Source organism: Microtus pennsylvanicus, chromosome 11, assembly GCF_037038515.1.
Source record: "Microtus pennsylvanicus isolate mMicPen1 chromosome 11, mMicPen1.hap1, whole genome shotgun sequence".
Taxonomy (NCBI): domain Eukaryota; kingdom Metazoa; phylum Chordata; class Mammalia; order Rodentia; family Cricetidae; genus Microtus; species Microtus pennsylvanicus.
In genome coordinates, this window is record NC_134589.1 from 90,583,595 (window position 1) to 90,611,501 (window position 27,907).

Consider the following 27,907-nt stretch of genomic DNA (forward strand, 5'->3'; position numbering starts at 1 on the left):
AGGGGAGCAAATGATATTATAGTCACTTGTCTTGCTCCTGTCCAGCCCCAGGGGAACAATCACCATGTTAGAAAGCAAACCTGGCTGGTCAGAAACCACATTAGCTACCCCAGCCTGCACAGCACTCCAAATCCCCAGAACTCCACCTCTTCTGGTCACCACAACACAGCCAGAGGCTCCTCAAGTAGGGCCCCTCCCCATCAGGTCTCAACACACTCGCTCCCGTGAGGTGTACGGGTCTCTGCTAGCAGATGACGGTCTGTCTCAGGTGCATCATCACCTGCTTTGCCATCTCAGAACCTGATCCCCATCCAAAAGGTAGAGCCCCAGCTGGGTGGTGGTGGTGCATGCCTTTAATCTCAGCACTCAGGAGGCAGAGGCAGGTGAATCTCTGTGAGTTTGAGGCCAGCCTGGTCTACAGAGTGAGTTCCAGGACAGCCAAGGCTGCACAGAGGAAGCCTGTCTAGAAAAACCAAGAAAAAAAAAAAACCCTGGAGAGGGAAGTTTGTAGACCAGTGGTTCTCAACCTTCCTAATGCGGCAACCCTTTAATAGAGTTCCTCATGTTGTGCTGACCCCAACCATAAGATTATTTTGTTGCTACTTCATAACTGTAACTTTGCTACTGTTAGGAATTGTACTGTAAGTATCTATGTTTTCCAATGGTCTTAGGTGACCCCTGTGAAAGGGTCATTAGACCTCCTCAAAGGGGTTGTAACCCACGGTTAACCATGCCTAATACACTAGGAACTCGTAGCATGCACCATGCAGGGGACAATGGATGGATGGACAGCTGAACACCCAGTCCTTAGGATTCTGCCTGCCTGTGATGCCCCTAGCATCAGCTGATCCTGGACCTAGCACAGCTGCCTCGGTTTGACGGCAGTAGGTAAGACTGTCCTGACTGGCATCCCTGACTACTCCTATGGGACAGGAAGGTGGGAGGGGCAGCCAGGGGGTGGGCTGGAGCAGGCCGTTCCCATCAGGAAGCACATCCTGTTAGTGTCTGGCTCTGTGGCAGAGCTGCTATTTGTTGCAGTTGGCTACGCCCTCCTGCTCACCAAAAACAGCCTCAAAAACAACCATTTCCTCTCTGCTGAGAGACAGGGAAACGGGAGCTCACACACACGCGCATGCACACATTTCCTTGCACAGGCATTCTGCTTTCCAGGAGCTGCCACTCGTGGCAGAGGTACCAAGACGGGCTAGGCAGCAGAGAGGCCAAACCCACGCTGCTTCCACAACCCTGCTCCTCTCGTCGGGCTGGCTCCAGCAGGCAATTCTAAGGAGTGTGACCCAGCTGATTCCCACACTGTGCGTGCATCCTGAGTTACTTTGTTTTCTGTTGCTGTAGGCAAGAGGCACTGTGGACACAGCCTCCCTGGCCTCTGTTCCAAAGAAGACGGCCCACTTACAACTCTGGATTCTCGCTGGTGTGGCTGGGGCCCCAGATTTCTCCCTGGAATGGGTCTTGGGGAAGTCAGCTTCAGCACAGGCTCATCCCTGCTTCAGGTTCAAGAGGGAGGATAAGGCAGGGCTGTGAGCAGCTCACTTGGACCTGTCCCATGGGCTTCTCCCCATACCGTCTACATCCTCATGCGCCTGGCTGGAGCTGCTGCATAGCTTCCCAAGGATGGGTGGTGATGTCCTCTAGCTACCCCTAGCAGCAGCTCGGCTTTCTCTGGATGCACAGCAGCTGACCGGGACTTGGGACTTTCTCCGAGATAGACAGTATTGGCAGTCAGATATGACTGTGCAGAAACTTGTGGCCACAGCTGTGCTGGTGGCCCTTGTCTCCCTCATCCTCAACAATGCAGCAGCCTTTACCCCCAACTGGGTGTACCAGACACTGGAGGATGGACGCAAGCGAAGCGTGGGGCTGTGGAAATCCTGCTGGCTGGTGGACAGGGGTAAGGGAGGCACCAGCCCTGGGGCCCGAACCGGACAGGTGGACACACATGACTGCGAGGAGCTGGGATGGGGCTCGGAGTCAGCAGGTTTCCAGGAGTCTCGAGGCACCGTCAAACGTAAGTCTCCTTGTTTCTGTCACCTTCAGGTAGTTAGATGAGGGGAGGTTGTGTTCATGATAGTGGTGATGTCAAGGACCCTGGGCCTCGTGCCAACCTGAAAAGCAATGCTATGTAGCTTCCCTGATGGGCCTAGGCTTGCCTCTGGCTTCTCTCAGGGGATTCGCTTCATGTGGCTGGAGGCTCCTTCTCTGCCATTACATGTGGCTGACGAAGGAAAGATGGGGGTACTAATCAAACCCAGATGCTGTTCCTCGGTTAAAAAGGAGTGTTACTAAGGAGTAAATGAGAAGCGTAAGAATGTGTGGATGAGTTCTGTCTTTACTCCTGAGGTATTCGGGGTCTTCAGGACAGTGAATCAGACTTTGGCTGGGATGTCTAAGAGGCCAGAGGAAGCACGTGGTAGCGGAGCAGAGTTACCTCCCCCACCCCAATGGTGGCCTTCTCCTCTTCCAGCTCTCTTCTCCTACCCTGGGGTGAGGAACTTCACTTAAAATAGTACTCAGGTATGAGAGCACAAGCATGAATATGAAGATACTACCTAAAGAAAGCATGTCTGTTTACACGCAAGTTCTCTCCAGATGACAACCCCTAGAGTGGCAAGGGGTCTGGCTTACAAGTACCCGATCTCTATGACAAACTGCTAGGGAGGCTGCAGGTCAGACAGCTCTGTCAGAAGTAACATTGACCTTGAGAAAGCATGAGACTTAGGTGGGCATCCCTCAATGTTGTCAGGGAACTTTCTGGAAAGCCTGAGTGATATGCTCAGGGCCGTCGCCTCAAGCCTGTTCCACCATCGGGTTCACAGGACAGACCGGGAACAGCACCCCCATCTCACTGACAGAGGTACTAGGCTTACAATGGGAGCAGGTCAGCATCTTCCTTGGGGTTTTGACAGGCAGGCACTCTTTTACTGAGAAAAAGATCAAAACATATAAATACACTCTCAGAATCTAGGTGTCTCATGGGAGGCCAAACAGCCAAACTCGGGTCTCTGTGTGATGTGTATGTCAGTAGAGAGCTCTAGCTCTCTCTCTGTGGCCATTTTGGCCAGGCAGAAAAGCTAGTTACCTTGAAGGCTCCACCAAGCTTCTAATATGGGTGCGGCTTTGTCCACATCTTCTGGGGTGGGGCCAGGTGTAGGCTAAGGGCTTACTAGGCTCTGAGAATAGCCAGTTCCACTCTGGACTGTAAAGACTCTGAACAGTCCAGCTGTCCTTGTGATATGTGTATAGTACTGCTTCCCTTTCCTGCCTGTGTGCGCCAGCAGGTGCATCCCAGGAGCATCTTGTGTAGATGCCCTGTTCTTTCCACTCTTCTTCTTCTGAGGCCTGTTACCTCAGAACACACAGGCCTCTATGACCTCCTCCCTGCCCATGTCTATGTGATGGCATGACAGTTACAGCTGCTCCTGCCCTGAGGACCTGTGTCTTCTTACGGTTCTCTGCCTATGTGAGCCTGATGCTCACCCATGTGAGTCTCTCGCCTACCTGATGAGCTTCTTAGACAATTTAAAAACACTTTCCTAAGCTGGGCTGCTGATGGATGACTGTAATCCTAACACTCAGGCATCAAGCCAGGCTATCCTGGGCTATATAGCGAGACCCTGTTTCAAAAAGAGAAAAACAAACATCTTTTGCAATTAATATGGCATTTGCAAGTACTTGATCCTCAATGAATCTGAGTAGCAACTATTGTTCAAACAGCAGAGAGATATTTAAAAGCTTCTTGATATTAAGTTGCAGGATGAAAATTTTGGAAAACAGGCTAAATGTATAATTCTGGTTGCTAACACAGTTGAACACACATTGAGACTGAAACGCAATAGGAACAAAGCAGCCATCAGTCAGCATTTCCTGAGGGGAAGCTGGTCCCTAACCCCCTGGCTGGGGACAGGGCTGTTTGGCTTTGTGCCCAGGGGCTCGGAGGTAGAGATGATGATGTTGGTCTCTTCCCTTTCATCTTCTCTCCATGAACTTTGCTCCCCACTTGTGCCAACCACTCTAAGTGAGCTCACACACTGTTTTTCGTGGACAGAGACAATAGGAATCGCATGGCCAGTGATGCCTGTTGCCCACACCCGTGGATCTGTATCACCAGCCTGCAAGATGACCTGCTACCATCTAAAATCAAATCTGTGACCAGCCTTGAGACTCTCATGCAAAACCCCACCACATGACTCAAGTGATTCTAGAAATCAATTCTCTGGGGAGAGGCAGCTGCTCTAATTCGGCCATCTAACATACTTCGTGCCTGAGCAATGAACTTTTAAACCTCCAATGCACTATGGGCATATCAGTTGGTGTCACAAGGCTGACTAGGTGCTCACAATTTTATTATGAGAAGCAGCCTAGGGCAGTGGGGCAAAAGTACAGGCCAGGCCACTCTTAGAATTTTCACTATCACTGGTGGGGCCACTTGGCAGGGCTACCTCCTGCTAGCTCTGTGCCATGAGTTCTTGCTTGTAGAACACATGGAGTTGGGATCACTTGGTGCTTTTTGACTGCAAACAACCAAGAGACCACCTGGGCCATCCCAAGACATTCCCAACTCTGGTCTAAGGGCTCTGTGCTTCCAGAAGGCTTGAGAGCACTGAAAGGAAACATGGTTCATCCAGGTCAGGCTCAGGCCCCCACGCCTTTCCCATGTCATACTGGGGCCTCTCCAAGAGAGTCATGGGGATTTATTTTTTTTTTTGGCCAGTTAGCTACTCTGTTATGTGGTACCCAGGGTCTTATTGCTGCCCTCAGCTCCTGCTCCTAGGCAGCCCCTGAGCACCCCCTTGTGCCATGGTGCCATGGTGGACGTCAAATATTGCTGCCTAGACAGGCTGGCTAGCTGGACACGTAGCCTGACAGACTGGCATATTTATGCCATGTTCTTACAGAGGCATCTTGAGCTGTGCAAACAGGCAGTACAGCAGAAGGTGGGCCTTCTGGGTGGGAGGCAGCAGGGACAATGACAGTGCTTCTTAGCAGAGCAGGCTCTGCAGCACTCTGTGATTCACGGGATCTCAGGCGCAGGGAGTGAATGACTCTGCGAGTCTGTCGTGGAATATGGCGGAACTCTAGCTGCCAGGAAGGGAGGGCGAGGAAGACAACAGAAGGGGGAGCAGAGGGTAGAACAGACCAGCAGTCAGTCTGCACTCTCTTCCTGGCCCCGTGAGTCACTGCACGGGTTACCATTCCCTCCCTGCACCGATTACACATATCTCCCTGTAAGGGTCACCATCCCTCACTGCACCCGTCACCATCCCCTCACTGCACCCGTCACCATCCCCTCACTGCACGGGTCACCATCCCCTCACTGCACCCGTCACCATCCCCTCACTGCACCCGTCACCATCCCCTCACTGCACCCGTCACCATCCCCTCACTGCACCCGTCACCATCCCCTCACTGCACGGGTCACCATCCCCTCACTGCACCCGTCACCATCCCCTCACTGCACAGGTCACCATCCCCTCACTGCACGGGTCACCATCCCCTCACTGCACCCGTCACCATCCCCTCACTGCACAGGTCACCATCCCCTCACTGCACGGGTCACCATCCCCTCACTGCACCCGTCACCATCCCCTCACTGCACCCGTCACCATCCCCTCACTGCACGGGTCACCATCCCCTCACTGCACCCGTCACCATCCCCTCATTGCACGGGTCACCATCCCCTCACTGCATGGGTCACCATCCCCTCACTGCACGGGTCACCATCCCCTCACTGCACGGGTCACCATCCCCTCACTGCACCCGTCACCATCCCCTCACTGCACCCGTCACCATCCCCTCACTGCACCCGTCACCATCCCCTCACTGCACCCGTCACCATCCCCTCACTGCACCCGTCACCATCCCCTCACTGCACGGGTCACCATCCCCTCACTGCACCCGTCACCATCCCCTCACTGCACAGGTCACCATCCCCTCACTGCACCCATCACCATCCCCTCACTGCACAGGTCACCATCCCCTCACTGCACGGGTCACCATCCCCTCACTGCACGGGTCACCATCCCCTCACTGCACCCGTCACCATCCCCTCACTGCACCCGTCACCATCCCCTCACTGCACCCGTCACCATCCCCTCACTGCACCCGTCACCATCCCCTCACTGCACCCGTCACCATCCCCTCACTGCACCCGTCACCATCCCCTCACTGCACGGGTCACCATCCCCTCACTGCACGGGTCACCATCCCCTCACTGCACCCGTCACCATCCCCTCACTGCACCCGTCACCATCCCCTCACTGCACGGGTCACCATCCCCTCACTGCACGGGTCACCATCCCCTCACTGCACCCGTCACCATCCCCTCACTGCACCCGTCACCATCCCCTCACTGCACGGGTCACCATCCCCTCACTGCACCCGTCACCATCCCCTCACTGCACGGGTCACCATCCCCTCACTGCACGGGTCACCATCCCCTCACTGCACCCGTCACCATCCCCTCACTGCACGGGTCACCATCCCCTCACTGCACCCGTCACCATCCCCTCACTGCACCGGTCACCATCCCCTCACTGCACGGGTCACCATCCCCTCACTGCACGGGTCACCATCCCCTCACTGCACCGGTCACCATCCCCTCACTGCACCCGTCACCATCCCCTCACTGCACCCGTCACCATCCCCTCACTGCACCAACTATGCCTACCCCCTTAGCAAGCCACTTGGGGCATTCTCTTTCCAATGCACCTTGTCATCTATTCAGCTCCTTTCCTAGCCTTCAGGATGAAGCTTGGGATGCCTGTTATGCTGTTCCTGTACTGTTAACATGACATTTCAACACCTTCCAGTTCTACAATGCTTTAGTAGCAGATACTGGGTGGTTATATTAAGTCACAGCTCCTAAATGGCCGGTCGTGTTCCTATATGGAGTTGCATAACTTAGTGTGGGGAGAGTCACAAAAATTGGGCAATGGTAAAAGTTTCTGAATGCCCAACAACCCAAAGCTGATTCCGAATCAAACAGACAAGGAATCTGAGGCGTTGTGGAAGGACTCACCTGCGGTTCTGGGTACTTCCCTAGAGCCCTGGCCCTGGACATACAGTGTGTGCACTTGGTACTTCCGTGTGCTTTGTGTTCTCACACCATGCAGAGCCAACAGTCGGCACTGAAACACCTCAGCTCGATCTATGTTATGAATGGCAGCACTTTCACCACTAAGTTTCTTGCTCTTTCAGAAACACAGCTGTTTCATAACGAGTAGCAAAGATTTTAGGTATCTTTCCTAGCATCATTCCTCAGCATGTATTTATCAAACTGCTATTTCTTTGGATTGAATTATAGTAACTGATTTTTTTCTTTCTTCTTTTTGAGACAAGCTTTCACTATATGGCCTTGGCTGGTCTGGAGTTTGCTAAGTAGACCAAGCAAGTCTCAAACTCAGAGAGATCCTCCTGTGTCTGCCCTGGGTGCTGGTATTAAAGATGTGAGAGACACCGTTCATTGCCTATTTCTCCTCTTTTATAATGTTTGATTTGCTGACTATTGTTTTAAAAAAATCATTAATTTTTTATTTCACATTTAGACAGAATTTTAACAATTTCTGAAACCCTTTTAACCATAATTCTTCTATCTTGTGCTATATGTTCATGTGAAGCACCCACATGGCAGCTCACAGTTGTATGTAACTCCAGTTCCAGGAGATCTGACACCCTCACACAGATATACCTGCAGGCAAAACACCAATACACATAACATAAAAGTAAGTAAATAATTAAAAAGAAAACAGAAACAGCCAGGCAGTGAGGGCTCACACCTTCAATTCCGGCACTTGGGAGGCAGAGGCAGGTGGATCTTTGGGTTCAAAGCCAGCCTGATCTAGCTGGGTGGTGGTGGTGCACACCTTTAATCCCAGCACTTGGGAGGCAGAGGCAGGTGGATCTCTGTGAGTTTGAGGCCAGCCTCATCTACAGAGCAAGTTCCAGGACAGCCAGAGCTACACAGAAAAACCCTGTCTTGAAATAACTAAAACTAAACTAAATTAAATAAAAATATGGGGTTGTCAATATGACTAAGCAGGTAAAAGATTTAGAGTTTGATCCCTGGACCCCCACAAGGTGGAAGGAGAGAACCAATTCTTGAACGTTGTCCTCTGATCTCTACACACCCTTTATGAAATGCACATTGTTGTACTCTTAATACATAAGATAATGTAAATAAAGTTTATAAAATCAAAATTTGTATCAACTCTGAGAAATGAAGATGCTCTACATCCTACAGTACTAAATGTTCAACCAAACGTAATTCTTTGATTATGTTTTGAGACAGGGTTTTTTTCTCTGTGTGGCCCTGGCTGGCCTGAATTTAGAGATCCGCCTGCCTCTGCCTCCCAAGTGCTGGGATTTAAGGCGTTTGTTACCATGCCAGGCAAGATTTGTTTATCAATCACATTCGTCTCACTAGTATACAAATTTGCTTTTGTCTTTAGTAAGTGGTAAAATTTTATGTATACCAAAGCATTATTTTAAAATGTCTTTATGATTTATTATCAGTAAAAGTTGGGCTTATATTCCCACTTTACCTACCTATATACCTGAGATATGTAAACAAAAAGGGGCTGTGATTTTAGGCAGTGGTGGTACACACCTGCAATCCCAGCACTCGGAAGGCAGAAGCAGGCGGATCTCTGTGAGTTTGAGGCCAGCCTCATCTACAGAGCAAGTTCCAGGACAGCCAGAGCTACACAGAGAAACCCTGTCTCGAAAAACAAAACAAAGCAAAACAAAATTACTGCAGGGGTTTTAAGTGGGAGAAGTTTAAGAAGCCCTGTTTGGGGTGGAGAGGTACCCAGTGGGTAAGAGCACATGCTCCCCCAGACCACGTGACTCACACCACCTGTGACTCCATGCCCTCTCTGACCTCTATGGGTACCGTATACACACACAGTGCACAGATTACACATGCAGGCAGACACACACATATAAAACAATAAATTTAAAAAAGAAGCCCTGATGTACAGGGTAAAAACAATACATGGTAGCTGGGGAGCTGGCTCTGAGGGCAAAGTACTTACTGTGGAAGCATGAAACCCGAGTTCAGACCCAGGACCCACGTAAATACCAGGCGGGCATGGTGACCCACCTGTAATTCGAATCTTCGGGGGCAAGAGCCAGAGGAGTAAGCTGGAAAGCTACAAGAGCACCTAGATCAAGTGAAGAGACCTCAGCATATAAGCTGGGAAGTGATCAAGGAAGATACTCCATGCCAACCTCTGGTCTCCACACGCATGTACATACAAATACAAATACAATCACAACCATACCCACAAACTCCAACACATGTGTGACCATGCACATACCCCATATGTACATGCATGCACACACACATGTGCATGCATGCACATGCAAAATAAATCAACACCACCAAGAAGCCCAGCGTACAGACAGCAGAGCATTGTTAAGAAAGGAGGTTGATGTAGGCAGTCAGCAATGCTTTTCCAGGTCACAGAGGGGGCTTTCTGGAGTGTGCAGCCTGCTAAATGGACGGAGCACCCTGCAGGAGCACCCAAAATTGGGCTGATCCCCCTGTAGTGTGTGGTCATTATCGGGCTGGCTGTAAAGGAGGGAAGTGCAGCCAGCAAATCAAAAGAGGGGGCCACTAGTCTGAACCCCAACCACTACCTGCTCTGTTACAAGGCCTTTGTCTGCTGTGGGAGGCGAGAGCCATCAGGCCCTGAAACCACACTCCCTGGGCCTCAGAAAGTCATACCATTCTGCACAAGGAACATTTTCCTCCTCTACATCTTTCAAGAGGCCAAGATCACATTCATCTATTTTAAGCTGTGCATATACCCTAAGGGATATGCCCGTTTGACTGTTTCCTACCAGAGTCTTAAAAGTGCCAGACCCTAGTTCATCTCTTGTCCTTCTATTACATTTTTAGGTTTATTTTTATTAGCATGTGCACACATGCATGCATGCAGATACATGCATGCTATGGTGCATGTCTGGAGAACAGAGGCCAACTATTGTGATATGTGGGTTCGGGTCATCAGGCATGCAATGGCAAGTGCTTTCACCTCCTGGTCAGTCTCGCCAGGCCCTGCCTCGTGCCCCTCTGAAGCATCACCCAGCTGCATTAGGCTCTTAAGTGATCCGGCTTCTGGTTGATGGTCACTCTAACACTGAAGAACATAATTCTCCATCACCAGGAGCAGGGCCCACTGGAGGCTGCCTGCTCTGCTGTGAGTAAAGCAGGAGAGAAGCCACTGCTAAGGTGCCCAGCATGGAAAGAAGGTCCAGTCAGTGGCAACCGCTGTTGCTCTGGTGGCATCCTGTGCTGGTGGCCCACCAGATGCATGGGCTGTTTGGACTGCCCAGTAAGCTTACGGATTTGTACGTCCACAGAACTCTTCATAGAAGCAGCCAGTGCACAAGGCTCACTGGATTCACATCCGTGTGTGCTGCCCCCACATCAGAGGTGGCAAGTTGGAAGCCTGAGATCTAAAAAGGGCCCCCGAGTTCCAAATGACAGGAGAGTTCTCCACACAGGAAGTAGCTTAAAACACAATGGGCAGGACAGACTGACCCTTGGTCGCAGGAAGTGGCACAGAACCCCTGGATGACGCCGTGTAACTCCACAGCCTAAATATAAACATGGCCCTGAAAGGAGCAGGAGTCAGACACCGTCCAGCATGAAGATGGGGTGTGGCACATGTCACAGCACCCCAAGAGTAAGATGACTTCTCTCGAACTGCCATAATGGTCTGTGAAAGCACTGAAGGAAAGGGGACCTTACTTCATAGATGCCATAGGGGTTATAAGCTCTTCACACGCTTACTGGCCCAGCATGGAGACAAGCTGTTTCTCATCCGGGGTTGCCCTTCATTTGTATGGAGGCTGACTGCTGGACAAAGTCAGCTTCCAAGAACAGAAAAGTGCACAGCGGTCTCTGGCTATTTGGATGCGACTTCTGAGGTCTAGGAATTCTAACTTCCAGGCCTGTGTTCTCATAGGCTCTACCCTATTCTACATAGTCACCTACTGGATTGGGTCACGAGAGGCAAAGAAGCAGGAGACTTGAGAATCTGCCTTTACTGTGTGGTGAGGGGAATCTGGGTGGAAGGGTGGGGTTTTGGGAATGGGTTGAATGGCAGAGCGACAGCAAGATGCCCATAGGCCTGGCAGGAGAGCTCACTATCTGCCCAGATACAGAACCTGCATGAGATGGGAGGATAGGCAGACACTGAGCCTGAGAGCTCTCAGCTATTTGATAAATGTATATTGCCTATCAATACACATTTAGATCAAACCAAACAGAATTGCCAATACTGGTGGTAATGGTTCAAAGTTACCCTCTAGCCATTTAAAAGCCCACGGAGGTGAAGCAGGCTGCCCCTTCTTTGGGTTGCCTCTCGGTGCTCTGTGAGAAGCAGGATAGGGGATCTCCAGGTCTCTATAAGTAGGGCCTTACTTGGTAGCTCACACAAGAGAGGCCACCCATCTTGTTCCCTCCATGCCCTCCATGCCTAGGAGAAAGACAATCAACAGCAGCCCTGGAGGACAGGTTCTTCAGGGATCTCGGAAGATTATGTTCTCTTTTCTGTTCAGTTCTTGTGTTTCTGATGATAACATTTGTGGCAACCTAATTCTGAAAACCGGTCTTTCAAATCTGGGGAGAATAGCACTTCCCGCCTTCGAGGCCTGCTTTGAGCTGAGCACTGACTTCTCTGCAGCAAGTCTGTGAATCAGAACTCCCTAACCGCTGCCAGACCACAGGACAAGGGGGCACGAGGCTGCACTGGCATGCTCCTCCTGGGTCCACCTCCTTCCTAGCAGTCTCCACTGATATGTTTGTTGTTGCTCAGGAGCAACCTGGGCCTATAAATGTCAGTGTGCCATGCCAGCATCCCCATCTCACAGTATGGGCTTTGGTGTGGCATTTAATACGGGGGGCACAGCCAAATTCTGGACCAGATGCCTCTCCCGCTACAGCTCACCTGTTACACTCTGCCGTGCTCATCTCCTCAGACCAGGGTGTAAGGCAGGGAGCAAAAGAAGGGGAGGCAAGACAAGCATGGTGGCGCACACCTTTAATCCCAGGACTCGGGAAGCAGAGGCTCTTAAGAGTTCGGTGCCAGCCTGGTCTACAGAGCAAGTTCCCGGACAGCCAGGGCTACACAGAGAAACCATGTCTCGAAAACGACAACCTCCCCACAACAAAACAAACAAACAAAAAGAAAGGTGCTGGGGGAAGGCAGGCACAAGGGCTGAAGCACCACTCTGGCTGCTGGTAGAGGAAGGACATGGGGCCTTAGAGACAAATGGGGTGGGAGCCTTGGTTCAGCAGACCCAGGTCTGGCTCCTGCTCTGTCCCTTGCTGGCAGAGAGGCCCAGTAAAGTCACTTAATGTTATAGGCTCAAGACTTTTGCCTATAGGAGGGAGAGGTAACAATGCTGAGTTTTAAGCTGGGTTTGGTGGTGCACACCTTTAATCGGAGCAGAGGCGGGGAATCTGTGAGTTAGAGGCCAGCCTGGTCTACAGAATGAGTTCCCAGGACAGTTAGGGCTGTGTAGAGAGGAGAGAACAAAATAAAACAAACAAAACCCCAAAACCAAACCCTCTGCTGTTGCCTGGACTTCCCTTCCCTTCTAGTTTCCATTATAACACAGCACTGGAGTGAAAACGGAATAGTTGTCTTTTCAAGATGCAAGCCAGGGGATGGGAGGATGGCTCAGTGAGTAAACTGTTGGCTGTGCGAGATCAGGATTTGGATCTTCGGCCCTTACAACAAATCTGTGTGTAGTGGAGTACGCCTGTAACCCCAGAACTGGGAGGGCAGAGACAGGAGGATCCAGGAGCTCAGCGGCCAGCCAGTCTAGCCAAAATGATGAGAAATTGAACTGGTGAGACTCTATTTCTTTTTTTCCTTTTTCTTTTCTTTTCTTTCTTTCTTTCTTTTTTTTTTCTTTCTTTCTTTTTTTTTTTGAGACAGGGTTTCTCTGTAGCTTTGGAGCCTATCCTGGAACTAGCTTTTGTAGCCCAGGCTGGCCCCCAACTCACAGAGATCCACCTGCCTCTGCCTCCTGAGTGCTGGGATTAAAGGCATTCACCACCACCGCCCGGCCGAGATAAGCTAGAGAGCAGTAGGGAAGACACCTGAAGTTGATCTCTGGCCTCCAAGTGCACATACACAAGCAAGCCTACCCCTCCCCTGCACCTCGTGTACACACATGCACGTACCACACACACAAAGACTCAAATAACAGAGCAGCATTCCAGCCCTGGTGGGACGTGACCTCTGCAGCCAAGCTAGGAGGACAGGATGGCACGAAGACTCCAGAGTAAGTGAGGTGCTTCCAGAAAGTTCTGTTCAGAGAAGATACTAGCTGTTTGCATTGCTTTTCCACCTGACTTGGCTCTTCCCTAAGTGTCTCACCATACTGACCACCTGCCTTCCCTCCTTCTGGCCCACAGTACAGTTTGACATGATGCGTGCTTGCAACCTGGTGGCCACAGCCGCACTTGCCGTGGGTCAGCTTACCTTCTTCCTTGGGCTGACAGGCCTGCCCCTGATGTCACCAGAATCCCAGTGCTGGGAAGAGGCAATGGCTGCTGCATTCCAGCTGGCAAGTAAGTACCCAGGGTGGGCAGATTAGCCACACTGTGGCCCCACAAGGCTGGTGGAACTGCTGGGCCTTTTTGATATCATGGAAGAGTACCCCAGGGCCCTGGGTAGCCTGAGGTTCGGCTGCAGGAAGGTGCTCTGCTTTTTTCCCCAAAGTCTACAGAATCTGTATCACATTGCCCTTCTGTATGTCAGTGTGCTCCTGATGTCCATTTGAAGCAGCTGGCTTATGGCAGAGGTGGGAAACAGACCCAGCGTGGTCCCAGCCAGCCCAGCTGAAGGCGGGGCTTTGTTGGAAATGAGGCTTCCTGGGGCCTGATCTGGGCTGGGGCACACACTTGCTCATGACCAGTAAGAAGTTCATGTAACATGTTATACATTGTCTGAGTGGACAACAGATGTCAACCCATGCATGCATGCATGCTCCTATCCTACCTGTAACACAGATGCTGACTGCAACCTGGCCTTGCATGACACTGGGTCCTCAGAGAGCAGAGCTGTCTTTCAGTACTGCATCAGCCACCCACCTGCCTAGCAATCTGGGTACTGTGTGCAAGATTGATAATGTAGGAGCAAATATGCTGTTATTTTCTTATCTGTTTGTTTGCTTTGAGACAAGACCTCTAAGTAGCCCTGGCTGGCCTTGAACTCAGAGATCCGCCTGCCTCAGCCTCCTGAGTGCTAGGTTCAAAGGCGTGCGCCAAGGCGTCCAGCTGAAAATTTGCTGTTTTTAAAGGCTAAGAGTGGTGTCACCATAAGCAGTGACCCAGTGACCGGCAGAACTGTGGAAGGCTTGGACTTGTGGTAGGAGTCATGGCTGCTGTCCCATTGCTCCCTCCTGTGGGCTCAGCGCTGCTCGATTCATGAACTAGGTGAAGTTCAACCATCTTGCAGCTCTCTGAGGATGTCAGCTATGCAGTCTACAGACAGACGAGGGCCCACATGTGCACAGGAGCAGGGTGTGGACACTCTAAATCGACCTTTCCTTTCTGGCCTAGAATGCCAGCCATTCCTGTGTCCAGTGTACACTCCTAACAGGGGAAATGGCAGGAAGTCTGAAGTGAATCATTCTAGGAATAATGGATCCTGGGCCTTTATCTTTCTTGAGAAACAGTTTCCAGAATGAGGTTGACCGGTATTTATGTGCTAGAGAACGCCTGGTGGGAGTCAGGAAACCTGCTACCCTGAATGCTAAGAATAGTGTGGCGGAATGGTCCTGGCAAAGTCACTTCCCTGTGGCCAGTCAGAGGCAGGAAGGGATGGGGGTGGGGCTTGCGAGGATTGGGAAAACTGGAAGAACCCAGGGCTCAGTGGCAGGGCAGCTGGATTTGTATCCTGGTTCTACCCATGTGAATGTGAGCAATGACAGAGCCAGCTGCAGCTCACCCAGCTGCAGTACAAGGTCATTTCTGAGGCTCCCACTGGTGATGAGGAACACTGAGATGAAACATGCAGATGTGACTGAGGGTCAGTCCTGCCCTCTTCCCAACTTTACCACTGAACGTACAACATGGGACATGTTCAGAGGTTTCTCACTTCGCCCTCTACTGACCACACACACACAACAAACGGCTTCTTCCCACTGAAGCGACAGCCCCCACCATCTGAATCTGTCCTCTCAAGAAAGAAATGGAAGATTTTGAAAACATCACAGTAGAAGCTGAGCTTTAAAAAGACATCTTGTTAGGAATGCATGTCTTTAATCCCAGCATTCTAGAGGCAGAGGTGGACAGATGTCTGTGAGTGCAAGGCCAACCTGGTCTACGCAGCAAGTTCCAGGCCAGCCAGAGTTACATGCTGAGACCTGTCTAAACCAACTCCTCCCAAAAAATAACCAATAAAAAAATTAAAAGACATCTTAGTGGCAAAAAAGAAAAAGAACAATAGTTCTTTCGCTGTTGTTTTCTTAATTCTGCACTAGCTCTTGACTGTGGAACTACTCCTAGTGTGGTAATCAGCCCCGTTGCTGCCTATCTTCCTTAACCATCCTGCAGACTCTTACTTGGAGTCATCGGAACGTGGGTCTGGTGGCAGGATTGACAACAGTCTCCTGAAAGCATCTGTTTCGTGAGAAAATAGTGTTGCTTCCAAATATTCATTGAAGAAAAATCAAAGTGAGGAAACTTCCATTAACTGAAATTAAATTATCTTTGGCAGTCTTGGAGGGGATGTATCAGGGCCTCCAGAAGGGTACACCCCTACTTTGAGTATTTCGAGGCCAGCATGACCTCTGGAGAGGTTAGACCATCTCGGTCCAAAAACTCCCCAACAGCTGGAGCCCAACAGAAAGCACAGCGCACTGAGGGCGGTGGCCCCCAGGGGCAATTTGGGAAGCTTCTTGTGCCTCCCAGGCTGCCCTGTTCCTCTGCATCTGACTATACCCCTGACAGGTCTGTTTTGCCCAAAAAGGAAATGCATTTGGCCTGTTTAGACTCGTTTCATTGACAAACAGTACAGAGAGCTGCTATGTGCCTTTCTTCTATCACACTGCTAATTTTAGAGCCGGGTTTTTTCCTGTGCTTGGGTCTGTTTTAAAGCCAGGGAGAGACTGTGGGGCGCCAGGATGTCCTGTCACAGGACGAGGAAACGCCTGCTATTACCTGTTGTCAAGCGGACCAGTGCTGGGCGCGAGGTGGGTGGGCAGGGGGAAGAAGATGCTAATGAAAGAGCAAAGTATGTGGATTGACTGAGGAGGCTGAGAAACCCTGGCAACCAGCAGAAGCAGCAAACTCAAGGGAGGGCTCCCTGTCTGCCTGCGCTCTCACTGGCTATGTGCTCTTCATCTCTGGGCACCAGGACCATAGTCAGCAGAAGCCTGGGCTGGTAAAAGGACCATCCCTCCCCCTGCGAGAACCGCAGTTCTGAGGACCCTTTCTCAGCAACGTCAGGGGCAGCAGGGTCAATCTACTGTTTTCGTGGACTGTGAGCAGGTTCATCTGGTGTTACCCTTTTATACCCACCCCATATGTGCAATGGCATCCCCAGGTCTGCTAAGGGCTTTCCAAGCCTGATTTTGCTTTACCTGAAATCTGGAAAAATTCCTTCATGACCCTTATTCCATGCCCTCAACACTGCTCTCCGAAACGCCAGACTTTCTCCTGTGAGAGCAGCATGCTGTGTGTTTGTCATGGAGACAGGTCCTAAGAGCTCAACACAGTTAGAGATGTGCCCACTGAAGATGGGACACAAGGAGGGGAGGTGGCTCTGACAGTTATTCCGCCACCATGAGGCAGTGCCACAAGGTCTGTCTTGTTCTTTCCACTTTCTTTTCTCTCATTCTCCTCCCTTTTTGCCTTTCTGTGGTAACTAGCACAGCATAGGGTAAAAAATGCCAGGGTTTCCCATTGTCTCCCATGCAAGGCCCATTTAGCGTGCCAATCAGCTGACTGTCAGCTCAGGAAGATACAGCATACAGAACCCTCTCAGCAGTGCCTTGAGCAACAGTGCCCTCATGATCCCAGCAGGAGGGTCTGTAATGAGAAGCTGGACCTGCCAGGGTCCTGAGCATTTGGCTCCTAACATTGGGGCTGAGTGCTGTTGTTCTGGCCTCTCCAAGAGGTCCATGCATATGGAGGTGCTGTAAGCTCATGTTCCCACTCTGTGTGCCCGTTTGTTTCCTCTGCTCTACACTGGGGTGGCTTCACAGCTCTGCTTAGGAGGCACCTCAGCACTACATGGCTTTTGAGGACTTCTGAATGCTTCAGGTGTGCCCCAGCTAGAGTGCTGGATCGAGCACAGGTCAAGGGTCCCACACCCGGCTCTGCCTACTACCAAGTCCTTGTTGACTCCCCTCATCCTCTGTCACCCGAATATGAGGCGGGGCGCATGACCTTCTTTTCTGATCCATAGGTATACTGTCTTCAGAGGTCACCAGTGCTGTTATCCTTCCCTAAAACTCTGTGGTGACACGCACCCGCACTGAGGAGACACCATGCCCAATGTATGTTCTCTGTGTTCTTTAGCGCAGAACCTGGGCTCCCCTGCCCTGCACGGGGTGGGTGAGCTATCCTTCCCTCTAGAGCTGGTTGATTCTGCATGTCTTGGGGGCCAATGATTTACTAGGATAAAGTTGCACATCGAAAGTGCAATTCCTTTGCCACCATTAGCGCCTTGCTGCCCAATGAGTCTACTGTGGGGGTACGACAGACAGGGTCAAGCTGGTGAGGTCATCACTCCCCCGTAGTCATGCTAGTGTGGCACTATTGATACATGCAAGGGCGTATGCTATCCTCCCTATGGAGTGCCAGGCTTAGAAAGTTCTACAGTTTGTTTCAGGAGGGAGTTGGTCTCGGAAAGTGGCAGTGAATGTGTAATCCCGAAGGCCATGCTTTGCACTTGAATTCTTCAAAAGCTCCTCTTCCACACCCATTACTATTATAGTTTATATAACCCATTTCCAAATCTCTTTGGACAATGGCAGTATATAGTAAAAAAAAAAACAAAACAACAACAAAGGGCTAAGCATGGCATATAGCACCAATTTCTCTTCCTGATGCCTGGGGCATCCAGGGAGAATGTGGGTCGTACAAGTTATTTCATAATTAATTATTCATAACTGCCTTTATGATGGAAGGAAGCTAAGCCTCTCTCTTTTCCAACATGTATGTATTGTATATATGAGTATTATGTTCTGGTAATTGAGCCCAGGACTTTGTGCATGTAAGACAAGCACTTTCTTTTCTTTTTTTTTTTTTTTGTGTGGTTTTTTCGAGACAGGGTTTCTCTGTGGTTTTGGAGCCTGTCCTGGAACTAGCTCTTGTAGACCAGGCTGGTCTCGAACTCACAGAGATCCGCCTGCCTCTGCCTCCCAAGTGCTGGGATTAAAGGCGTGCGCCACCACCGCCCTGCAAGACAAGCACTTTATCACTGAATTACAACCTCAATTATTAAAAAAGTAAAACAATTTATATTTCGCTTTATGTGTTTTGAGATGGAGTCATATTAGGGGGCCCAGGCTAGCCCAGAGCTCTCCATGTAGTTCACGATGGCCTGGAACTCACTATATAGTCCAGGCTGTCCTATCTTCTAAGTGGTTCCTACAAGCATGCATCACCATACCCAACTTTAGTCTTTGGCTATTTGAGACAGTCTCTTGTCATTAAGTTCACATAGGTTTTCAATTTGCTATGAAGTTTGGGTCGGCTTCAAGCTCACAATACTCATGTGTTCCCTCCTGGGTGCTCTATTACCTGCATGCTCCATCATACTTGGGGAAGAAATCTCCTTTTATGGAAGCCCAAGTCTTCTGTGACACAGTTTTGGCTCTCTGAAATTGGTGGGCGGGTACGTGCCCATTTCTGACTCCTTGCACTTTGGCTTCTGCAGTTCAACCTTTGCAAAGCCCATTTACAGAGCGTATTTTACTTCACACACTTATTAGTCAACAGGTGTTAGCAGCCACCAAGACCACTGTCAACATGGCTCTGGGTTGTTCTTTATATCTTGGCTCAGCTGGTTTTGTATCTGGTCAAAACTGCCAGAGGTCAGGCATGGTGGGTGGCGCACACCTTTAATCCTAGCACTTGGGAGGCAGAGGCAGGTGGATCTCTGTGAGTTAGAGGCCACCCTGGTGTACACGACAAGTTCAGGGCTAGCTAGGGCTATACAGTAAGACTCTGTCACAAAACAAACAAACGAACAAACAACCTCTCCTAACAACAACAAACCAAAAACTCCCCACAGCTAACCAGCAGAGCCTCTCCCGTGTCACACGTGCTGGCTTCCTGTCCTGGTAACTGTAAGGTTTAATGGCAAGACTTAAGCGCACACCCGGCTGTTTACTCTTCTAGTCTTTACAGAGTTGGTAAACACGAACTGAAATGGCGTCTTAGGAGCTGGTGGGAGATCTGATGTTTTCTTAGACTTGTGGATCTTGTCGTGGCAAAGTATCCGTGGCTTGGACTCGGCTTGGTCAGGCTAATTTTCTTTTCTGTGTTCTCTATCTGGTCTCAAGCACTACTCTGCATCCTAGCTATGCTTCATCTCTCTTCCCTGTCTTCCTTCCCCAGCTGAGTCCTTTGGGAGCTTGAGAAGAACACGATCCCTTACTCCTCAATGCCTCAGATCCTCCGACCAGAAAGAACCATTTGGATCAAAAACTCAGCTTTCTGTCACGTAGTGCTGGGTCTTTTAACACAGGGATTCAAGACTAGTGATGAAAGAGACAGGGGCCTGGCTTGTTCCTTTTCCCTCGCTGCATGCACATGCTGGACACGCCGACCCTGGCGGTGTCTGCGACTGCCCCTTTCTCAGTGTGCTCATTAGAATCCAGTCATGTTCCTGCTAAGGCACAGGCCCTTGGCTTACTCAATGGCGGAGGAGCACCAGAGGTCAGCCCCAGTGTCTTTCCTCTGATGCCACCTGTGTATATGTTTGACAGTCATTCCAAAAGGAAGACCTTGTGACAGAAGCTTAGGCCCCAGGAAGAAGGCAGGAAGGAAGAAAGAGAGGAAAGGGACGCTCTCCACTGTGCTGGAATTCACACCGCCCTCCACTGGCCATGGCACAGGAAAAGGCTGTTTGCTTTGGCAACGGGACTTCATAGAGATGGAACCGATCCCATGTGCAGAACACAGCACTCTCAGAAGCACTTCCCTTTGGGAGGTTTCTGGACAGGCTGATTACATCACTGAGAATCTGGGGGAGAGAAGTCTCCAGGGGAAAGGGCACGGAGGAGAAAGGGAGCCTTCTTTAGGGACTAACTTAGTTTAGGGGTAATGAAAGTAGAACTCCAAGTGAAAGCCAGCCTCAGCCTACTGGTCCATCTCCTTCCACCCAGGCCTGCGTCTCTCAAGCATAGGAAGTCCACAAGAAGAAGCCAGCCTTATTTCAGAATAAGGTCTGTATTGCAATATGCTGAGTCAGCTGACTCCAGGCGCCTTCTCACACAGGACAGGAGCTCGTGTAGCCATGCACGAATTCACGGAGTGACACGTCTCTGCTTTCCCATATTTTCATTTGCTTTTTATTGATGACACATGGAAGGGGTGACTTCTTTGTATCACCCATCTTAGTCCATAGCGTCTCATCTGTTGGCTCAGGGCAGGACTTGGACTGCAGCTATGCCCGTTACAGTGTATCAGGTCCCCTTTTGCAGGACACATGTTCCTGCGCTGGCCTTGATACACCTAGCTCCCCATGCTGAGATTCCCTACAGGGTTCCCGGTGTTGGGAATGAACAGACTGTTCTACTTCCCCTTTGTCTGTATGTGTTCTAATGTGGTCAGAGTTGATGTATGACAGAACTGAAGCTCACAGAACAAGCCACGTACAAAACATTTGTTCTCTCTCTATAGCCCTGGCTGTCCTGTAACTCACTCTGTAGATCAGGCTGGCCTTGATCTCAGAGATCCGGCCTGCCTCTGCCTCCTGAGTGCTGAGATTAAAGGGGTGTGCCTTCACTGCCTGGCTGTTTTTTGTGGGATCTGAACTCAGATCCTCATACTTGCATTGCAGGTATTTTGCCAACGGATCCATCTACCCAACCCAAATTTACAGTTTTTATCTTCCAACTTATATTTTCAGGACATAGAGGGCTATACCAGGTCTTTTATGCACATGCAAATTTACATTTCTTTAATTATTTATCAACACAATAAATGTTCTTCCATTTTACATGGTATTCCTGGAAGCAGATCCATTCTCTGAAACTAATTTGTGTACATGATAAATAATATAGCTAGCCATGGAAACAATGTATTATTAAGCATACTATGCTGGGTCTAAGGAAAGAAAGGAAGGGCTGCAGATTGTGCTTAGTGGTAGGGCACTTGCTTGGCATGCACACCCCACCCCAACAAAGGAAAGAAGAGGAAGGAAGGAAGGAAGGAAGGAAGGAAGGAAGGAAGGAAGGAAAGAAGGAAGGAAGGAAGAGAGTGATAGAGTGAGAGAGAGAGAGAGAGAGCCAGAGAGAGAGAGAGAGAGAGAGCCAGAGAGAGAGAAAGAGAGAGCCAGAGAGAGAGCGAGCGAGCCAGAGAGAGAGAGAGCGAGAGAGCGAGAGAGCGAGAGAGCGAGAGAGAGAGAGAGAGAGAGAGAGAGAGAGAGAGAGAGAGAGAGATTAACAGCTCACTGTCAATGTGTCTGACACTGGTGAATGTCAGGCAGGTAGAGGGGTCGTTTTCTAGCCTGCATCTTATGCCTTCCCAGGGGGAAGGACACTGGCCTGTCACAGTTAGTATATGTTTAGCTCTTATGATGTTAGGGAACAGTAGCCCTGCAGAGAACTGGCACGGGACTGGGATGCTGGTCTGATCTACTGCCTATACTGACTGTCAAAGTGTTCCTGTGTTGGTTTTTTTTTTTTATCAGAGTTCAATGCCCATACCTTCTGGTGTAGTAAGAAACAATCAAACACAATCTTTGGGAGGGTAAACCTAGTTCTTAGCTTCCTCGGATAGATACCCTTGGTAGAACTGTAGATTCATTATCCTGTGAGCTCCAGGGCTAATGCCTAACATAGTCCTTAGGAGACTCGCCAGGTGGTGGCTCTAGTTAAGGGAGACTAATTCTGATCATCCTTTAAGATCAAAGTGGCCGGGCGCTCGTGGCTTACGTCTTTAATCCCACCCAGCACTTGGGAAACAAAGGCAGGCACATCTCTGTAAGTTCGAGGACAGCCTGGACTACAGAGTAAGTTCCAGGACAGCCAGGGCTACACAGAGAAACTCACAGAGGTCCATCTACCTGACTCTGCCTCTTCAGTGCTGAGATTAAAGGCATGTGCAACCAATGCCTGACAAGAAAATTTCTTGTAAAGCCGGGCGGTGGTGGCGCACGCCTTTAATTCCAGCACTTGGGAGGCAGAGGCAGGTGGATCTCTGTGAGTTTGAGGCCAGCCTGGTCTACAAGAGCTAGTTCCAGGACAGGAACCAAAATCTACAGAGAAACCCTGTCTCGAAAATCAAAAAAAAAAAAAAAAAAAAGAGAAAGTTTCTTGTAAGGGGTTACCTTCAGATCCTTTCTGTTTACATAACAGTGATGCAAACCAACTCCAAGACACACAGGGGGCTGTGTGGTATTTGACCCTGCGTGGTAGCTCACCCTGAGGCTGTGGCAGTCAGTTACTTCATCTGTTCCATTTGATGTTGTTGGATATTATAACTGTAAAGTTGGGGCCACTCAGCAAAAAATGTAAAATCTTGTACCTATGTGTAATGAACACTGTATGTGTATAGGCTAGAGGTTGACTTTGGGTATCTTCCTCTCTCTAGCCCTTTTTAAAAATATCATTTGTGTGCATGTACAATGTGTGTGTCGGAGTGTGTATGTCACGGCACATGCATGGCGGGCATGGAGGCAGAGGACAATTTTGTGGAATTGGTTCTCTTCTGGGGATTGAATTTCAGTGGTCAGGTTGTATCATGGGCAGCAAGAGGCTTTTACCCACTGGGTCACCTCACTGGATCCTCCATCTTATCTGAGACAGGATCTAAAGCTGGGACACTGACACTAGACCTGGAGCTTGTCCTCTGGGTTAGGATGGTTGCCTAGTGTGTGCTTTTCTCCTTCCTCTGGACCTGCTTGTCTCCATCCCTTATAGTTACAGCTCACACTGTAAACCCTGGCTCTCATATGAGTTCTGAGAATCTGAATTAAGTTTCTCTGCACGGCAAGCATTCCACCCACTGAGCCACCTCTCCAGCCCTATCAAATTTTAAAAATGTTTCCTAGCATTCATAGACCAAAAGGGAAACTTGGGAAAAGGAGAGGAGGTAGACAGTAGGTAGCAACTGTCCACTGATTAGCCATGCTTCCTCCTCCTTGTCCACCCTCTTGACACCTTTCTTTCTGCCTGGTCTTGTTTCCTTAGGCTTCATATCCTTCCTTGTTCCAACCTCTTCTCAGCCTTGCCACAAGAATACAAAGATGGCATCTGATGGCTTCTTACCATACCAGGAGGTGTGGGTATTGGACTCTGATTTAAAACAAAACAACACAGGAACGCTTTGACAGACAAGTCAGTATAGGCAGCAGACCAGGCCAGCCTCCCACTCTATGGCAGTTCTCTGGGGGGGCTACTCTTCCTTAACAGCATAAGAGCTAAGCCTCAGTTCCAGCCTCTGCCGAGTCTTGACACAAGCATAAACTCCTCTGGCTGTTAAACACGTCCAAAGACATGAGAATGAGGACAGCGGGAAAGTGCTTCTACATGCCTTAGACATACACCAGCTCCAACTGCTCACTCTACTAACATGAATGTCTGTAGCATGAAGCCTCATTCTTCATGGGTAGGGAAGTTGCCTCTACTAAACAGGTGGCACAATGGAATGCAGTGTGTGTGTGTTGTGTGTGTGTGTGTGTGTCCCCGCGTGTCCTCTAGCTTTATAGACCAGGCTGGCCTTGAACTCAGAGATCCACTTGCCTTTACCTTTTGAGTGCTGGGATTAAAGATATGAACTACCACACCCAGTTTGGAATGCAAATTTCAATAGCTCTTCATGTATGAAAAATTCCACAAATCAACATGAACATGAGTTGTTTTATTTGTTTGGTTTTTGTTTGGATTTTTTGAGACAGCGTTTCTCTGTGTAGCTTTTTTTTTTTTTTTTTTTTTTTTGGAGCCTGTCCTGGAACTTGCTCTGTAGACCAGGCTGGCCTTGAACTCACAGAGATCTTCCTGCCTCTTCTCCCCAGTGCTGGGATTAAAGGCGTGCGCCACCATTGCTCAGCTAAGGAACTTGAGTTTTAATAATTTAGGACAAGATGGGGGGAAAGCAAACTCTTTCAGCTCTTACTTTCCGGAAGGTGCAATGAGGATGAGATAACAACGGCCATGTTTGGAAAAGTCAAAGCTACGATTCCCCTGTCCTTCCAGTCTGTCTCTCTTCGCTCTGGGCCCTCAGGATTTTGTCTTCCAAGGAAAGCAGTGGTGTTTTTGTGAGTGAACCGAACGAACATTCACAAGACTTGCAGATGTCAATATGCAGGGCTGTAGGGCAACGGCAGGGCTCTCCTTAGCAGAGCTCCGGGAAGGGATTTGGGTGAACCTGAGGGGCTAGTGTTTGACCGAGACCAACTCCAGTGATGGGAGAGTCTGGCATTTTGCATACAAGAAAGATTGATCCAGTTAAATGGTTGTAGGGTGTTGCTGGGGAAGAAAGTGGCACTGGTCTGTGGCAGGGGCATTATGGAATCCCTGTGTCCTCCTCCCTCCTCTCATACCCTGTTTCTATCCTGCCCTTCTCACTCTTGCTCCTACAACTGAGTTGAGCCCTATAGCCTCCCAGACCTAGTGAGTCCCTGCAGCTGTCCCTCAGGACCAGCTTCTGGGCAGCAGCATTCCACCACCAAGACCTACAAATCTCCCAGTGCTGCCTTCTCTGTTGTGCAGCTGTGTCCTCCTCATATCCTACCTGGCACAGTCTGGGCAAAAACTGAGATGTTCCTATTATCAGAACCACAATTCAAGTCATTGTCATTCCTTGAGGAAAGAATTAGTGAGAGCCAGACATGGTGGTACAGTGCTCAGGAGGATGATCAAGAGTTCAAGGCCAGCCTGGGCTTATAGTGAGGTCTAGTCACAAAAGCAGAGGAACAAACAGTAATCAAGACAGTTGTATCACTCTTGATTGTTAACCAGTTAGCAGCTCCTGGCTCATTCCTCCTGCCCCCTTGTGTAGTGTACGGGTATTAAGAGGAGGGAAGGCACAGAAGGAAAAAGCAGCAGAGCACAGGTAGATGGCGGGAAGAGGGAAACTCTTTAGAAGTGAAAGGAAACCAAACATCTCAAAACTGGACCTGAGTGTTTGGGTGGAAGCCTAACCCCAGCCCCTGGCATCCATATACCCAAAAAGTCTGGAATGGTTTTTGTTAAGGCTTTACCCCAGTTGCTGGCATCCATATATCCAAAGAGTCTGGAATGTTCAGTTGGAAGTTCTATCCTAAGCACCCTCCTCTGAGAGTTACCTCAGTCCAGACTCCACCCCTGAGAAAGCCCACCAAACAATAACCCTTCCCCAGAGATACTCAAGACCACTCCATTGGGTATTTAAACTGACTCCCCTCCGGAGAACAAACACGTGGTTTTCTGGTCTTCCTTCCCCGGCTCCTCTCTGGGGTGCACGAAAGCCATCTGGGAGCATTGGTACACATTAAATTTGAGCTTTTCTAATTCGGTTTGATTTGATCTGATTCTGATTAGCGCGTCAGTGGAGAGGCTTATCGGGGTGCAGAAACTTCATCGAGCCAGGCTCCAACCTGGCCATGCTTGCCAGGTGTGGGCTCTAGGTCACCCTGATCAGAGGAGAGGGAACATCTGCTCCCTCTCACAGCAGAGTCATGAGTATGAAAACTCCCCTACAGGGATTTAAACCAACAAATGCCTGTCTGTTTCCAGATAAAATTGAAGAACTGTTTTTGCTTCAAATGAATTAAGCAGTTATAAAAAGTCAGAGGTAATTGAACTCAGTTTAACGAAATGATGGTTCTGTCTGGGGCTGGGAAGGCTGCCTGCCATGTGTGGGGACTGTAGAAGCCATACTGACCCTGAAGAGCAAGCATGATGCCCAGAGGTTGACGGGAGAGGACCCTCTATTGTCTTCTCTTGCAACCTCCCTGGTGCAAAGGGCAAGAGATAAGAAGGCTGACACAAGGTAGCTCAGCCCCCATCCTAGGAGGTCAGCACTGAAGGACAGCTTGCCTCCTGGGGGCTCAGATGCAACCTGTTGACCTATTTTCTCCTCTCTGTAGGCTTCGTGCTGGTCATCGGGCTGGTGACCTTCTACAGAATTGGTCCTTACACCAACTTATCTTGGTCTTGCTACCTGAACATTGGTGCCTGCCTTCTGGCCACCCTGGCGGCTGCGATGCTCATCTGGAACATTCTTCACAGGAGGGAGGACTGCATGGCACCACGGGTGATCGTCATCAGCCGTTCTCTCACAGCGCGGTTTCGCCGTGGCTTGGATAATGACTATGTAGAGTCTCCATGCTGAGAACACCTTATTGGGGCTTTCTCTATGAATAACCAGTGTAACGTCATAGTCTAGAAACCAACAGCCTAGCCTGTTCCAGGCCCTGCTCGTGCAGAGGTGTGGGGCAAGTTTGGATCACCCATATATACATATGTATGATACTCATGTACATGTATTATGTTACATAGGAATATATTATGTCTATATGTCATGTGTGCCACCCTATTCTGACACAATCTTCCTTGGCCAGCACAGCACGGTTTCGCATCATGCAGGTTTAAAAGGTGGAGACTGGAAGCTGAGGCAGGGAAGGAGGCAGTGTGGGCACCTTGCTCTCCACCTCCATTTGGGGTTAATTTATTCTGCATCTACTAAGATGGCATCCCTAGTTAACTTTACAAAGCAGAACATCCAGGAAGCTTTCCGTGAAGGTCTGATAATCCTTGAGGGGAACAGAACTTATAACAGGTGGTAACGGTTTTACGCCAGAATCAGGTCAGCAGTGTACGTTTTTCTCCTGATTATTTGTCTAAGTTAAAATAAACAGAAGCCTCTGAATTGTGTCTACAACTTGTGTTTTATAAACTCCATCCATAGTTGTACATTTTTTCTGAGACTTTTGTGGGATGACCTAAAAAGGGCTGAGAAGACCTCACTAAGGATCCCTACTTCATGGTTTGTGCAACCCCGACGTCCACATCTGTGAAGTCCACATTCATGCCCTCTGAAAACTGTGGCCTGTCACAGCAGATCAACAAACAGAATGGAAAGGACGAAATATGACAGTTTTCCCCAGGAAAACCTTCAGTCTCTCTCCACCCAGGGCAGGGCAGGTACTGGATACCTCCAGAGGTCATACTGCTTTCAGACAGGCTGGATTCCTAGTCTGTGCCTTCCCAGAAATATGTACCTCTGGGGTTAAAAAAGGCCCACAGAACCCAGGGCTGCCTGACCATATCTGTGACCAAGGTCCTGGTGCACCCTTGTTAGATAGCTCCTCATGGCCGGCAGGAGGCAGGAGTCACTGCTGGCATATGCATCAAAGGAAACTGGCACTGGCAGACCATGAAAGCCAGGAGTGAGGTGCTCTCCTCTGGCTGCCTTTCCTAATAAAGGTCAAGTTTGTTGCTTTTAGACTTCTAGTGACTAAAGTTGATCGGTTTAAATTCTGAAGCCCATCCTGTGCCAAAGCTTTATCTTTAGTCAGAACAAACAGTGAAATAGATCGGTACTTTAAACACATACAGAGACTGATAATGACAGGTAAGCATTTATGGACTGGCCACATGCAACACACAGCACACTGTGTAGAAACGAGCAAGTGCGTGTCCACTACAGCACACAGATTCAAGCATTTAGCTATGACTTCCCCCCACTTGTCTCTTTCTATAA

General features: G+C 49.6%; 2 protein-coding genes across 3 annotated transcripts in view; one reads left to right on the top strand and one right to left on the bottom strand.

Moving 5' to 3' along the window:
• Window positions 1-27,907, bottom strand: part of Ift140 (intraflagellar transport 140) — a 90,473-nt gene that overhangs the window by 16,566 nt on the left and 46,000 nt on the right. The window lies entirely within an intron of this gene.
• Window positions 1,105-27,073, top strand: Tmem204 (transmembrane protein 204). Its single transcript, XM_075941522.1, has 3 exons — window positions 1,105-2,026; window positions 13,454-13,609; window positions 26,292-27,073. The coding sequence occupies exons 1-3, from the start codon at window positions 1,747-1,749 to the stop codon at window positions 26,534-26,536; spliced, it is 681 nt and encodes a 226-aa protein (XP_075797637.1). The 5' UTR covers window positions 1,105-1,746; the 3' UTR covers window positions 26,537-27,073.

Excerpts from the sequence above, each read along its gene's own strand:
- Tmem204 (XM_075941522.1), top strand. The coding sequence starts at position 1,747 with ATGACTGTGCAGAAACTTGTGGCCACAGCTGTGCTGGTGGCCCTTGTC. Across the intron at positions 2,027-13,453 it reads GTCTCGAGGCACCGTCAAAC|TACAGTTTGACATGATGCGT; the intron begins GTAAGTCTCCTT and ends TCTGGCCCACAG. Across the intron at positions 13,610-26,291 it reads TGCTGCATTCCAGCTGGCAA|GCTTCGTGCTGGTCATCGGG; the intron begins GTAAGTACCCAG and ends TCCTCTCTGTAG.